General features: G+C 42.5%; 1 protein-coding gene across 1 annotated transcript; it reads left to right on the top strand.

The window, feature by feature from the left end:
• The first annotated feature begins 11,212 nt into the window (after positions 1-11,212).
• LOC122926141 (achaete-scute homolog 2-like) lies at positions 11,213-11,725 on the top strand. The gene has a single exon (XM_044277520.1). The coding sequence runs from the start codon at positions 11,213-11,215 to the stop codon at positions 11,723-11,725; it is 513 nt and encodes a 170-aa protein (XP_044133455.1).
• Positions 11,726-13,054: the final 1,329 nt, after the last annotated feature.

The following is a 13,054-nucleotide window of genomic DNA, read 5'->3' as shown; positions in this document are numbered from 1 at the left end:
ACCCCAGCGCTGCAAGGCACCAGTGCTAACCACTGGGCCTAGAAATAAAAAAAATAAGTCACCAGTCTTTGGAGGACATTTATGAAGATTTCTACACCAGTTTTAGGAGTCAAAATAATTGCATGACCCCTTTTTGCATCTTTTTCAATGTCACACGAGCATTTTTATTCACTATTTATCGCAGCTTTGGTGCATTTTTTTGTGCGTTTTTATGAAGCTTTTGTTGTATTTTTTGATGCGGATTTGCTGTTTATGTTAACAACCTCATTGAAGTCTGTGGATGAAAACCACTCTACAGAATGTGCAGAAATGCACAAACAATTGACATGCTGCAGATTTTAAAATGCACACGGCAGGACAATTTCTGCACCTAAGGGGAAAATTTGTCTAATCTCATTCACTTTGCTGGTACTGTATTACGTTTATTTTTTTTCCACAAGAAAATTCACTCCGAAATAATCCACATTGTGTGCAGTTACCCTTTGGCTGGGTTTACAAGTGACTGAAAATCCAGGGAAAAAATCAGCTGCCGTGACAAAAAAATGCAACAAAACGGCATGTATTACGTGCAATTTATGCGAAGGAAAAGACATCAGATTTCACCCTCTTCATTGCAAATGGTAAAACCTACAAGAGAAATCTGCCGCAGAAGTTGACATCCTGTGGATTTCAAATCCGCAATACCGCAGCTTTTTCGCTAAATTCAGAAATATTCATCCACGTTGCTGGTAGTGTACAACTCTTCAAATTTGCCAAGCGAAACTCCGCAACGACAAATCCGCAGCTATTCAGTCAAGTTTGACCCTGGCCATAGGGTGGTGTCACACACAGCTTTTACAGCAGTTTTTAAAGCCCAGGCCATATATGGATATAGCAGGAAGAAGAAATATAAATCTTTCCCTTGTATTTCTCATTCCCTTCAGCTTCCAGTCAACTTCTTACTTTGGCTTAAAAAAAAGATTGCCACAAAACCTACTTATGAATAGTGTTGAGCACGAATATTTTCGAATAGCGAATTTTTATCGCGAATATCGCCACTTTGTGAATTCACAAATATTCAGAATATAGTGCTATATATTCGATATATCAAATATTCAGCATTTTTTTTCCATCTGAACACATGATTCCTCTCTGCTTTTTGCTTGTGGGACAATGAGAAGGAAGCAATGTCAAGTTCACAACCATACACCAATCAGTAATCTGTAGTCAAACCTGCTAAAATGTGAAGTTGCACATATAAAAAATATTCTAATCGCTCCCAATTAGCGCAATTGCGAATATATTGGAGCACTTGACTCTGTCTGCATATAAAGCTATTCTAATGTTCTGCTGTGCCAACCATTTTCTCCAGTCTCAGGACACTTATGCCAGCTTGAAAAATTTAGCCAAAGTGACCCACGCCTGTATTTCGCGTTACGAATTACGCGATTTTTACATTGCCGATTTTTCGCATTCAATAGAACAATCTCAAATTCACAAAAGTTGTGAATATATGGCGAATATTTTACAAAGTATTTGTGAAATATCGCGAATTAAAATATAGTCCCTGCTGCTCATTACTACTTATGAACCAGCTACTTATGAAAGTCTAAAAAGTTTGAACCTTTTAGACTTTCCCAAGCTGAAAATATGTGATATAACAGCTTTGGATCTTGTACCACTCCCTGATTATGCATGCAATTCAGGAGTCTGGGTGACATTCATTGTTTTTCATCTGTAATGAAAATCAAATTGGTAATCATTACCCAGCTTTCAATGAAAATAAAAATAACAGTGCGGGTTCCGCTCCAAGATAAAGCATGCTGCTTCTTTTTTCCATGCAGTTTTTTTGAGGTTTTATTCATTGAAATGAATGGGATGCTTTTTAGAGGTGTTTTGGGAAAAGGTGTGAAAAACAGCACCAAAAAACATTGTGTGAACTGCCCTAAGACTGTGAGAAACAAGATTCTCTGATCTGATGAAACCAAGATTTTGGCCTCACTTCTAAGCATCATGTTTGAAGGAAACCAGACACTGCTCATGACCTACCCAATACTAACCCTACAGTGAAGCATAGCGGTGGCAGCATCATGTTGTGGAGGTGTTTTTCAGCAGGTGGGAGAGGGAGACTGGTCAGAGTTGAGGGAAAGCTGAATGGAGCAAAGTAAAGATATATTTTTGATCAAAAACATGTGTTTTAGGGACAACTATGTGGATGTCCTTGAGTGGCACAGCAAGAGCCCTGACTTGGACCCAAACATCTCTGGAGAGAGCTGAAAATGGCTGTCCACCAATGGTCCCCACCCAACCTGACAGAGCTTGAGAGGATCTTCAGAGAAGAAGAGCTCAAAATCCCCAAATCCATGTGTGCAAAACTTGTGGCATCATACCCAAGAAGACTGAAGGCTGTAATAACTGCCAAAGGTGCTTCAACTAAGTACTGAATAAAGGTTCTGAATACTTAGGTCAATGCAAGATTTAAGTTTTTTCTTTTCAATAAATTAGGAAAGATTTCAGGCATTCCATTTTTACTTTGTCATTATGGGATATTGAGTTCATATTGATGGGAAAAAACATGATTTTTTTTTTTTTCATTTTAGCACAAGACTGCAAAATGTGAAAAAAGTAAAAGGGTCTGAAGACTTTCTGAATGCACTGTACAATGCCATCATGTCACTATAGAGCTTGTCCAGGGTTTTTATTTTATCATTGCATGATTAACATTAATATAGCTTTCTAGCAACTCAACTTGCTATTAGTGCAAGGAGGCATGATTGTCCTACTTGCCAATGACATCAATGACAATCTAAAGATGGGAGCAAAAAATGCAGAATATATTTTTCCTTATTTCCCACCTATTTACTTAGGACACACTCCCAACACAAAGACCCCATCAGCAGATCCCCAAATAAATACATACAACACTCTAGACCTCCTGAGTAAAGATACAGACCCCCAAGTTGACACAGACCACCCTTTATACAGTCCCAAGCACAGCCCTGTATATGAACTCCAAGCCAGAACTCCCTGTATACAAACTCACTGTATACAGACCCCGGGCTAGGACCCCTTGTATGCATACTCCAGGCCATCTCCCTTTTGTGAAGACCCGAGACCAGAACCCTGCTGTACACAGAACCCACATAGGGGATGGGCACATAGGAGATGTACCATTTTTCCAGGAGATCTCTTTTTCTGGAAGTTGTCAACTGTGATTATTGCTTATAGAGAAGGCATAGAGAACCCAGGGGTACCTTCACACAAAATGTACCATGTAAAAGTACCCCAATATTTCTGACAGCTTAGAATTTGCTACTGTTGTACCCAGTCTCATCAAAAGCTCTGTAAACTGCAGATTTGCTCTTCAAGCCTATAAGAAAACACAAATAAGCTTTCAATTTTCCCCAAAACATAACTGGCTGTATATTTATTTGCAAATGAAATGAATCCCCTGTTCCATTCAGAGGTCTTACATTATAATATTAAGGACAAGACCATAGTTTGCCTTATTTTAGACCCAACCCTGATAAAACCAATTACACTCCACCTGCAAAGCAGCTTAAATTGTAGCCAGGGGTCACAAATAAAGTAGGATTTATCGGAAAATTCCATATCACCCAGACCAGTTTAACTTGTTCAACCACTAGAAAATATCCATCCCCACTGACTCTGCTTCATGTAAATATGTCCTCTTCCCCAGCCTATATCTTTACATGTATTGTTATATCTTAGCAATAATATGTAAATTGGGCATTTAGGCCCCTTCATTGTGTTTCTATTTGCATGCTACAGTTGCACAGTATACATTGGTCCCTTTATGTAGAAATGATGAAGTGTTCATGTGAATTCAAGCTTTACATCAGCCACAATACAGCCAGGACAACTTCTGCTTGGACCAATATGGTCTCTACAGTCTGCTCAGCGTGTCCACACATGGAACAGAAGGGGAGGGTGGGACCGTATGCATCCGATTAATGCGCACCAGCTCTATTTTCTTCCTTGGGAGAAGAAGGGCTCACATTTAAAATGATAAATGAACCGTGCTTGAAAAATAGCTGTACACGGTGGAAGGCACCATGTATCAGTCTGGTGCTGGCACTGTGAACAAAGCTCTGGGACCACCTTCATTAAAACAATTAGGCTGGAAGTCTTTGCAAAAGGCAGAACTCCAGCTGTTAGCTTCTGGGGCCCTCAATGCCTCCTTAGCAACGGGAGACCTAAGGGCACAGCAGGGTGGAGAACAGGGACACTAATTACATAGGTCAAGGGTCTGGTGTACTAAGATAAGAAAGAACACACACTAGTAATTTTGAGCAGAAATAGAATAATCACAATGCACACTTTAATGAAGGCCTTATTCCTTAATAACACTGCTGATAATGAATGAGATGGAGCAATGTCTCAGTGTGACACTTGTGCTAGGTTTTTATAATGAATGCTTTATACAATAATTCTGTGTGAATCTGTCAATAAAACTATTGCATCATACTTCGTCGGACTTTGCACAGTGTTGTAAGGAAGCCTAAACACCAGCACATGGACCCTTTTAGGCAAGACACAGGGCCAGTACGGCAGTGCAAGGTGCCTGTATGACATCATATGTACCGTGCACAAGGCCCAGGACACTGTTTCTAGCAGAGAACCTCTGTCAATGGTCATGAAAGGCTGTTGACTCTGAAATCTGTGTTTTGCACGACCAATCTCAAAATATCAAAACCAACCTCAAACACCATGATTCACTTTTTCACTTTCAGAATCCTTTGATTTGACAAAAAGACTTCCATTTGAACATTCAGAGCAAATTTGTGCTGCCAAAATGATGCTGGGACGGAGCAGGAACCTCTCCAGGCCTCCACAAGATTGGGTCTGGACAAGTAGCAGTTGCATCCTGCAGTACAAGGCTCTTCTACCACATAAGGAGACACCACTATTATAAATGGTATAAGATTGGTAGGGACCTTGTTATGTATTTGGTATTGGGGCCCAGAAGTTTCAAGTTATGCTTTTACATCTTGCTAAAAAAAGACATGGATTTGAACTTGTTTTCAGAAATAAGAGCAAAAACTAAGGACCGGAAGGAGAGAAGGTCATATATGATGTGGTCAGAAGCACAGGAGCAGAAGCCAGGTCACACACAGTAAGTGAAGAATGCCTACAGTAAATCCAGAATGCCAGGTTTCATCAAACCATGGCTGAAGACCAGTCCACCTCTTGTATAAGTATACCTTGTCCAACCCTAGGGAGACACACAAACTGAAATTCAAATACATTTTGATCTCCATGATCTTACCAACATTATATCTTCGGTTCCACACAATTTAAAGATGTCCTCATTTAAAGGTGGTTTACACTTGAGACAAGCAAGTGTTTGTAGGCTGTACATATTTTTTTTTATGTAGACCCATTTTAAAGGTTTATTTCATGATCAGATCACATACATTGGGCATTGTATGAGGACCCAATTTACAGCTGTGGAATTTTTAGGAGTTTCTCATGGGGGATTTATAAGTGGTCATGAGGGGTCTTATTGTCATATTAGCTCCACACAGGATGTATCCTGCTGGCCTGTCACCCGCTTTCTTATTGTTAACTCTTGTGTCTCCTCACAGCATGGTGGTCTTGTCTTTCCATGTGCATTTGAGCAGTATGTCCCCATACATTTAAGTACAGCAGTGTCAGGGAGAAGATGAGACATAGATTGATGGTCTGGTCACTGCTGATGTCCTTAAGAATCTTTTAGGTTAGGTCATCCATGCTATACATTATGTTGTGAACAACCATTGTGTTTTATTATATTGTTTTATAGCAATTACGGTCCCATTGTTTGTCCAATTCTGTGCCCACTATAGGATATTCAGTTTTTTTGATGGTCCAGTCGTACAAAATCAGCGAACAGCGACTTATTATTAACTAACCTAACATGACCATTACATCTAGTGAATGTTGTAATAGGGACATCTATCAGCTGTCTTAATAGCACTATGCTAGTAGGTGCCACTCAGTCCCTCTCCTCCCCAAATCTCCTGTGAGATTATATAATTAAGTCTGTGACTTTCAGGAGTGGACCAGTTTTCTTTAGAATTTTTTTAAGTCTTAAGGTGCATTTACATGGCCTGATAATCGAGCAGATTATTGCAAACGGTCGTTCCCAACAATCTGGCCATGTAAATGTGCCGAAACGCTTGTTCATTGGGTTATCCTGTCGTTCATGCAGACACCACCGATCATGGCTTCTGGGCAGCAGATCGTGTGGTTTAAACAGGGATCTGCTGCTCAGAAACCATGATTCTTTACAGGCTCGGACTCGCCCACAGGGGTACTGGGGAATACCCCGGTGGGCCTGTGAACAAGGTGGGCCCCGAGTCTCCCCACCCCTTACACAAGTGGCACATAACACAGTAGACTTACTGCACTACATACATATATTCAATGTACAGCACCTCAACCAGCCTATGTTCATATAAAAAAACTTGTTAAATTATTCATTATATTTGAATGTATCCATACAGTGGGCCCCCAAAATAAATTTAACTGGTGGGCCCTAGGTACCCCAGCTCGATACTGATTCTGTATGACAAGGGATTGCAGTAGTAAAATGTAAATGCAGCGGTCTCCTTTACTGAACGAGCAGCCGACTGTCAGGAAGAAACGCTTCCTTCTCAACTATCGGCCGCTCAGTCGGCCAGTGTAAATCCAGCTAAATCGGGGTTCTGCGTCACCTATACAAGTGAGGCCTTAGAGGTAAACCGGATGTAATGATACTCAAAATCAGACCAATTGCAATTAAAGTTCCAGTCCAATCACTGGCCAGTCCCGGTTGACCCAGTCATGAAGTGTACTGTTGTTTGTAATCCACTGATGATTTAGTGTACATACTGGTTATGCAGTAATTTAATGTCTATCCTTAAAGGGGTTGGTCACTCATTTTATATTGATAGCCTATCCCCAGGATAGGCCATCAATATCTGTTTGGCAGGGTTCCAATACCCTATACCCTTGCCAATCAGCTATTCCAGAAAAGCTCTGGAAATAAGCACCAGAGATACACAGGTCACTTTGATGTGGGCAGCCCTGCAGTAACCAGCTTTGTCCAGTATACAGTATAATGAAAGTGCATGTAATGCATAGTTCTGGCACCTATTTCCAGCATCATAGCTACTTCTGAGCAGCTGATCACCATAAGTACATGGTATCGGACCTCCACTGATCAGATATTGATGGCTTATCCTGAGGATAGGTCACCAATATAAAAGTAGTGGACAACCCCTTTAATAATCCAGTGACCTTCACTCATCTTACAGCTTCAAGAGGATTTAGGGTTAGTCAAAACCTTCAATGATGCAGTGGTTTAGTTGTCAAGGCTGGTGACACAATATTCATCTTTATTGATCTGGTGAAAATCCAGTAACCAACTATGTTTTCATCTATTTCATCTACTTGAGAAAGCGTCTCTTAAGGTTAAGGGGACATTACAAAGCTGTTGTCATTCACTTGGCAGTAATAGTCATAAGCATGGAGTGTTTGTGTCAATAAATATGACTTGAAACTCCTGAGCCCCAATTCTAAATCTCTAAAAGGAATCCCCCATGTGCCATTTATAAAGTCTGATAAATCTTTTTATGTGGCCTTTGGCCCTCTCAGGCCTCGGGTGGTCAGATGTCTGAATTTAGGCCTGACGGTCCACTTTTTAATGGCTGTCTGTCTTCCATCCGGCGCAAGGCCGGGAAGACACTCGGATGTCCTCCTTTCCTCCTTTTCTGTAGCTCCACACTCAGATCGCAGCATTGCACTATGCAGCATGTGCTACAGCTACAAACTACGGCTTTCTTTCACCCCCAGTTAGTCACTTGAGCCGGCCAACATGTCGCTCTGTGACTGAAGGTGAGAGAAGCACTCCGGCCCCACACAGCTCACCTTAAGGTCTCCCCCCCCTTTTTTGTCTTCTTGCCTGGCACTAATACTGGGAGAGGGGTTGTGGCTTAGCGAAGTTAGGAGCATTGTTTCAGGTGTCCTCCTTTTTGGGGTTTAGCAAGTGGCTACCATACTCGGGCACCATGGCCTGGGAGTGACTGCTACCTCTGCGCCCTCTATAGCTATACCCCTGTATATTTCTTTTCCACAAGAAGGAACAATTGACTGTTTATCAGCTACATAGGAATTCTAATGTTCTACAAATGTTCATTCTGCATGAAACGATTCACAGTTATCTAATTGGAATCTGTCCCTGCAGTATCAGAGTGCCAGAGGGCATTATTTACTAGGTAATGTGAGAATCCCCCGGGGAGACCCTCCTACTCAATTCATACTCAGGGGGTGCTCCTTCTACTTTCCAGGTTGTCTATACTTGCTAACCCTTTCAATTCTCTATTAATCAGTTCAATACAAGCGTGCTATTGTCCTGTATGGAATCATCCTATAATGCTATATCCACAGATCTAAAATACATTACTATATTTCTGCATTGCATGATGGGGTTTGTAGTATATGAAAGGGTACCTTAAAGCACCTGCCACTCTGACCTTTGTTTCCAGTCCTTCTCTCAACTCTTAACCTATATCACTTTGGTGAAGTAAAGGTCCCCACACACATTACACTATTTCAGCAGAACCCACAGGATGGCTGATAATCTAGCAAAGACGGGGGGCCTCGGAACTCTTCCCCCAACAGAAGAAAATGGGGGTAGAGAAAGAGCAGGCATTGGAATTAAAGGAGTTGTGCCAGGTTTGGAAGTTATCCCCTTTCCACAGGATAGTGAATAACTAACTAATCGCAGGGGGGTGTCAGACCGCTGCTACACCCACGATCCCAAGAACGAGGGTCCTGTTTCCCTGATCTGAGGGAGCAGCAGGTCGAGCATGCACACTGATACTCCATTCATTCTCTATGGGACCACCAGAAATAGTGGAGCGCTGTACTCCGGCACTCCCATAGATAATGAATCGAGCGGCAATGCACATGCACCACTTACTACTCTATCATATTTGGGGAACGGGAACTCCATTCTCAGGATCGGTTATGGTCCCAGTGGTCGGACACCCTGCAATCAGTTAAGGCTACTTTCACTCTTGGAATGAAATGGATCTGTTTTGATTTTGCACATCAGGATGCATCCGTTCCATTAGGATGTGGTTGTGTGAAAACTAGCAGCAGTGGTAATTAGAATTAAAGAGGTTATCCAAGAGATAATCAGACCTCCAGATGTAGCAGACCCGCACAGTCAAAGATATTCACCTAGTCCCCGCCGCTGGATTCGGTCTGTGACACAAGGGGAGCGGGTCACCGCTGCGGCCTGTGATGCTGGTGCAGAGGCGAGTGGAGATAGCAGTGCCGGAGCTATGCAGACCAAATCCAACTATACAGACCAGGTGAATATCATCAACTGTGCGGGTCTGCCACGTCTGGAGGTCTTATTATCTCTTCGATAACCCTTCCCTTGCGTGTGTTTTCTCATAAAAAAAGTCACAAAACTTTGGTATAGCAAATGTCACTGCAATTTTTTTTTTAAGTGACATTTTATGTCCTTGCCAGGCTTACGTCCTTACCAGGCTTACAAAAAGGGGGCGGGGTGTGAGTGGGGCCATTGGCTTAAATAAAGACTGAAACTGAAGAAACTAGGAACTGGCATAAATAATGACTGCTGTAGATTTCAGTTTGGTGCACAGAGAGGTCATGTCATTTATGACAAGGCCTATACCTTTATCATAAATGATATGCTGTCTCCAGCAGCGCAGGTCTTAACAAGACTGGCACAGCACGCGATGGTCTTGATACATCAGGGCCTAAATGTTCCGTTTCACAGTCCAAGGTACACTTTCAAATGTGGAAGCTGTTGGAGTTCAGATATAATATTTGCATTAATCTAAATAGATTGTTCTCGGATGATTATTGTCAAAGTCTCCCAGAATAACTAAGGCTGAGTTCACACCAGCGTTCAGCCTTTCCGTTCTCCTGCTCCGTTATAGGAGCAGGAGAACGGAAAGGACGGATTGGGCACATAACTGAGGCGAGCGGAGCCTACGGACTCCATAGACTATAATGGGGTACGTTAGGTTTACGCTCAGAAAATGATTTTGGAGCGGAGACAAAAGTCCTGCATGCAGGACTTTTGTCTCCGCTCCAAAATCATTTTCTGAGCGTAAACCTAAAGGACCCCATTATAGTCTATGGGGTCCGTAGGCTCCGCTCGCCTCGGTTATGTGCCCAATCCGTCCTTTCCGTTCTCCTGCTCCTATAACGTAGCAGGAGAACGGATAGGCTGAACGCTGATGTGAACGAGGCCTAAGAAGAAAAAAATTAAGAAGTCCTAGTACATTTTCCGACTTGTTAGGCCATATGATGAAAGTCATAGAGAGTAGGTATCCTTCTATCAATCAGAGTGGTGAACAACAACTCTTAGTCTAGTAGGCCAACCTGGAAACCCGTTCATTTGAATAGCCACATGTAATACTGTATTGGCTGACTTCCCTTCAGCAACGTCAGCTGTTTGTAGGGGGATATAAAGAATCGGACCCACAGTGATAAGATCCCAAAATCAATCAACCTTGTAGCTGTGGTAATAAAACTACTAGAGTCAAAATACTTGTTTGTCTTAAATAGAACAGTTCAGGATCCTAAGAAAGCTGCACCATGTGGAAGCTGCAATAGTGGCTGTATTGGTGGCTATATAGAGAAAAGGGGCCACTCTTGGGCTATTGGTGATTGCTTGCTCTCTGATTTGCACCAGTCGTGAGACAAATATTTTATGCGCATAATATAAGTATGATTTTTGGTACAGCAGATGTTCCACTGTACAACTAGCACAGAGACTGTAACATACACAGCAGAAAACACTGCTGTCCATCACTGACTACAACAGGCAGGACTTTTTTTTTCTCTCTTCCCTCCCTTCTCAGGATTTCTTGAAACAGTTTAAAGGAAGGAGGGATCAGTCAGTGAAAAGAGATCTCTAGTGAAAGTAGTATATGGTAATTGGAGGGAGGGGGTGTTATTGAGCTGGGAGTGAGATATACACTGTGGTGCACAAGGAAGTGAATGAGAGAAATGAACAGGGACATGCCATGACCGGCTGAGAGGGGTGTTACCTCTTCTCTGCAGATCTTGGCTTATTGCAGGATACGACTCAGTACAGGTGGCAAAGCAACAAATCAGATCATTTCAAGGGACGCAGTCAGTGGTCTCACACCCTTTGTGATAACCTTCTTGAAGAGCAAAGCACCTGTTCCACCTCACATCTATGGAAACCTTAGAAGAGCAGAGACGCCCAGAGAGGCAACCAAGGACTATGCACAAAAGTGGTACACATTCAGGATCTCCTCAAAGACTGAGGTGTCAACGACGCAGTGGTTCCTGCACCACCAAGAGCATCATCTCCTCTACTTCAGAAAGACGCAATGAGAGGGAGAGGAACAGGGTGAAGTTGGTCAATCTTGGCTTTGCTAAACTCAAACAGCATGTACCCCAAGCTCAGGGTCCAAATAAGAAGATGAGCAAAGTGGAGACCCTGCGGTCTGCTGTAGAGTATATAAGTGCTTTACAAAGCCTTCTTCTGGATAGAAAATCAGGGATGGAGACACAAGGAGGACCAAGCTCTGATGGACTATCCCCATGTGGAAGCACCTGCTCAGTGGACTCAGGGTCCATGCCTCTGTCACCAGGGTCTTGTTCCCCATATACGTCAGAAGAGTGTTCCCAGGAAGACAGCAGTGTGTCAGATGCAGACTTGTTCATGACATTGCATGGCTGGTGATAGCTTCACAATGAGGTAGGTGCACCTGTAATAACATAATTTACCAAGCAGGCAAACTAAGCACTTACCTATGGCAGCATGGTAGTTAAGGTGTTAGGTAAGGATATAAGAGGCAGAGTTAGCTGTTAAAAGAAAATTACAAAGAAAGTTTATTGAACTTACAAGAGCACATGTTCATTATGTACTCTCTGACATGCTTGGTCCAAACAAGCACAGTAAGCTCCGGTGGCCGAGTGTCCCCAATATCTACTCCTCAGGACCAGAATTGCTGTATAGTATGAATCATAATGTGTGGGCACCTACAGCATCCATCTCCATCAGCAGCTTCATTGGTCACTTTATGTTGGTCATACACAGGGAGAGATTTCTAGAAGATCCAGAAGAAGTATCAGATAAATTGCACTTAGTGTGTTTACAAGTAGTTTGGGCCATGTAAAGATGCATTATAAAATCCCCTACCGTACACTAAGTACAGTCCTGCATAAGGTATATTATTGGACAAATGTGGACCTGTACAAGGAACATGCAACAATGGCACCACACTGCAGATGCTAGGTTCATGACACCCACAGATACTTCAAACCTCTGTTCCTATGTATACATCGTGTGTATAAGACGTATAGGAACCCAACATGCTCACAGCCCATTCATCATCTATGTAATCTGGATTGCTCTAGATCTGTGGTCCTCAAACTGTGGCTTTACAGGTGTTTCAGTACCACAAATCCCTACATGTCCTTGAAGCAAAGGGGATATCAAGTTACCAAGGGGTCCCATAGCAAAATGAAATATTTTACCTCACTATGCCATGAGAAAATGAAAGGCTTTTGATTATGATGGTCACCACTCTGGTGCCTGGACCTTGTGCATGACCTCATCTTCTCCTGAATACGTAATTAATCTTACACCACCGTCAGCTAGATACCTCAGCATTTCTAATGGCAGCAGCTCAGGTCCCTCACCTCCGATGCTTCCTTAGCTATTGGGAACTACTGCCAGTATTATGGTCCATACTAGGTAGTTACACCCTTGCATATGAATGCACCCACTGAATACAGATTGTGTACCTGAACGTGTCTGTAGATGTTTGTCAATGACATTTCAAAGCCGGATAGGAAGTATTGTAATGACAATTTGCCAATCAGTAGAGGATTATAAATCCCAGCATACTTTAACAAGCTCCATTAGTCTTGACCCTTGTCGAGAAAGATAGCAATTTGGATGTGAAGTGCATGGGTTGTGACCCAGCTTTCCATGGGCCCTGAATGGCAAACCACATTGTTGCATACATTTGCCAGCCAGGAATGGGTGACAACCACCTTGGGATAT

The sequence above is a fragment of the Bufo gargarizans genome, chromosome 2 (assembly GCF_014858855.1).
Source record: "Bufo gargarizans isolate SCDJY-AF-19 chromosome 2, ASM1485885v1, whole genome shotgun sequence".
NCBI classification, from domain to species: Eukaryota; Metazoa; Chordata; class Amphibia; order Anura; family Bufonidae; genus Bufo; species Bufo gargarizans.
Note: the sequence above shows the minus strand (reverse complement) of the source record. Positions and strands in the feature narration are given on the sequence as shown.

Coding starts and splice junctions, on each gene's coding strand:
- LOC122926141 (XM_044277520.1), top strand. CDS start 11,213: ATGGAAACCTTAGAAGAGCAGAGACGCCCAGAGAGGCAACCAAGGACT.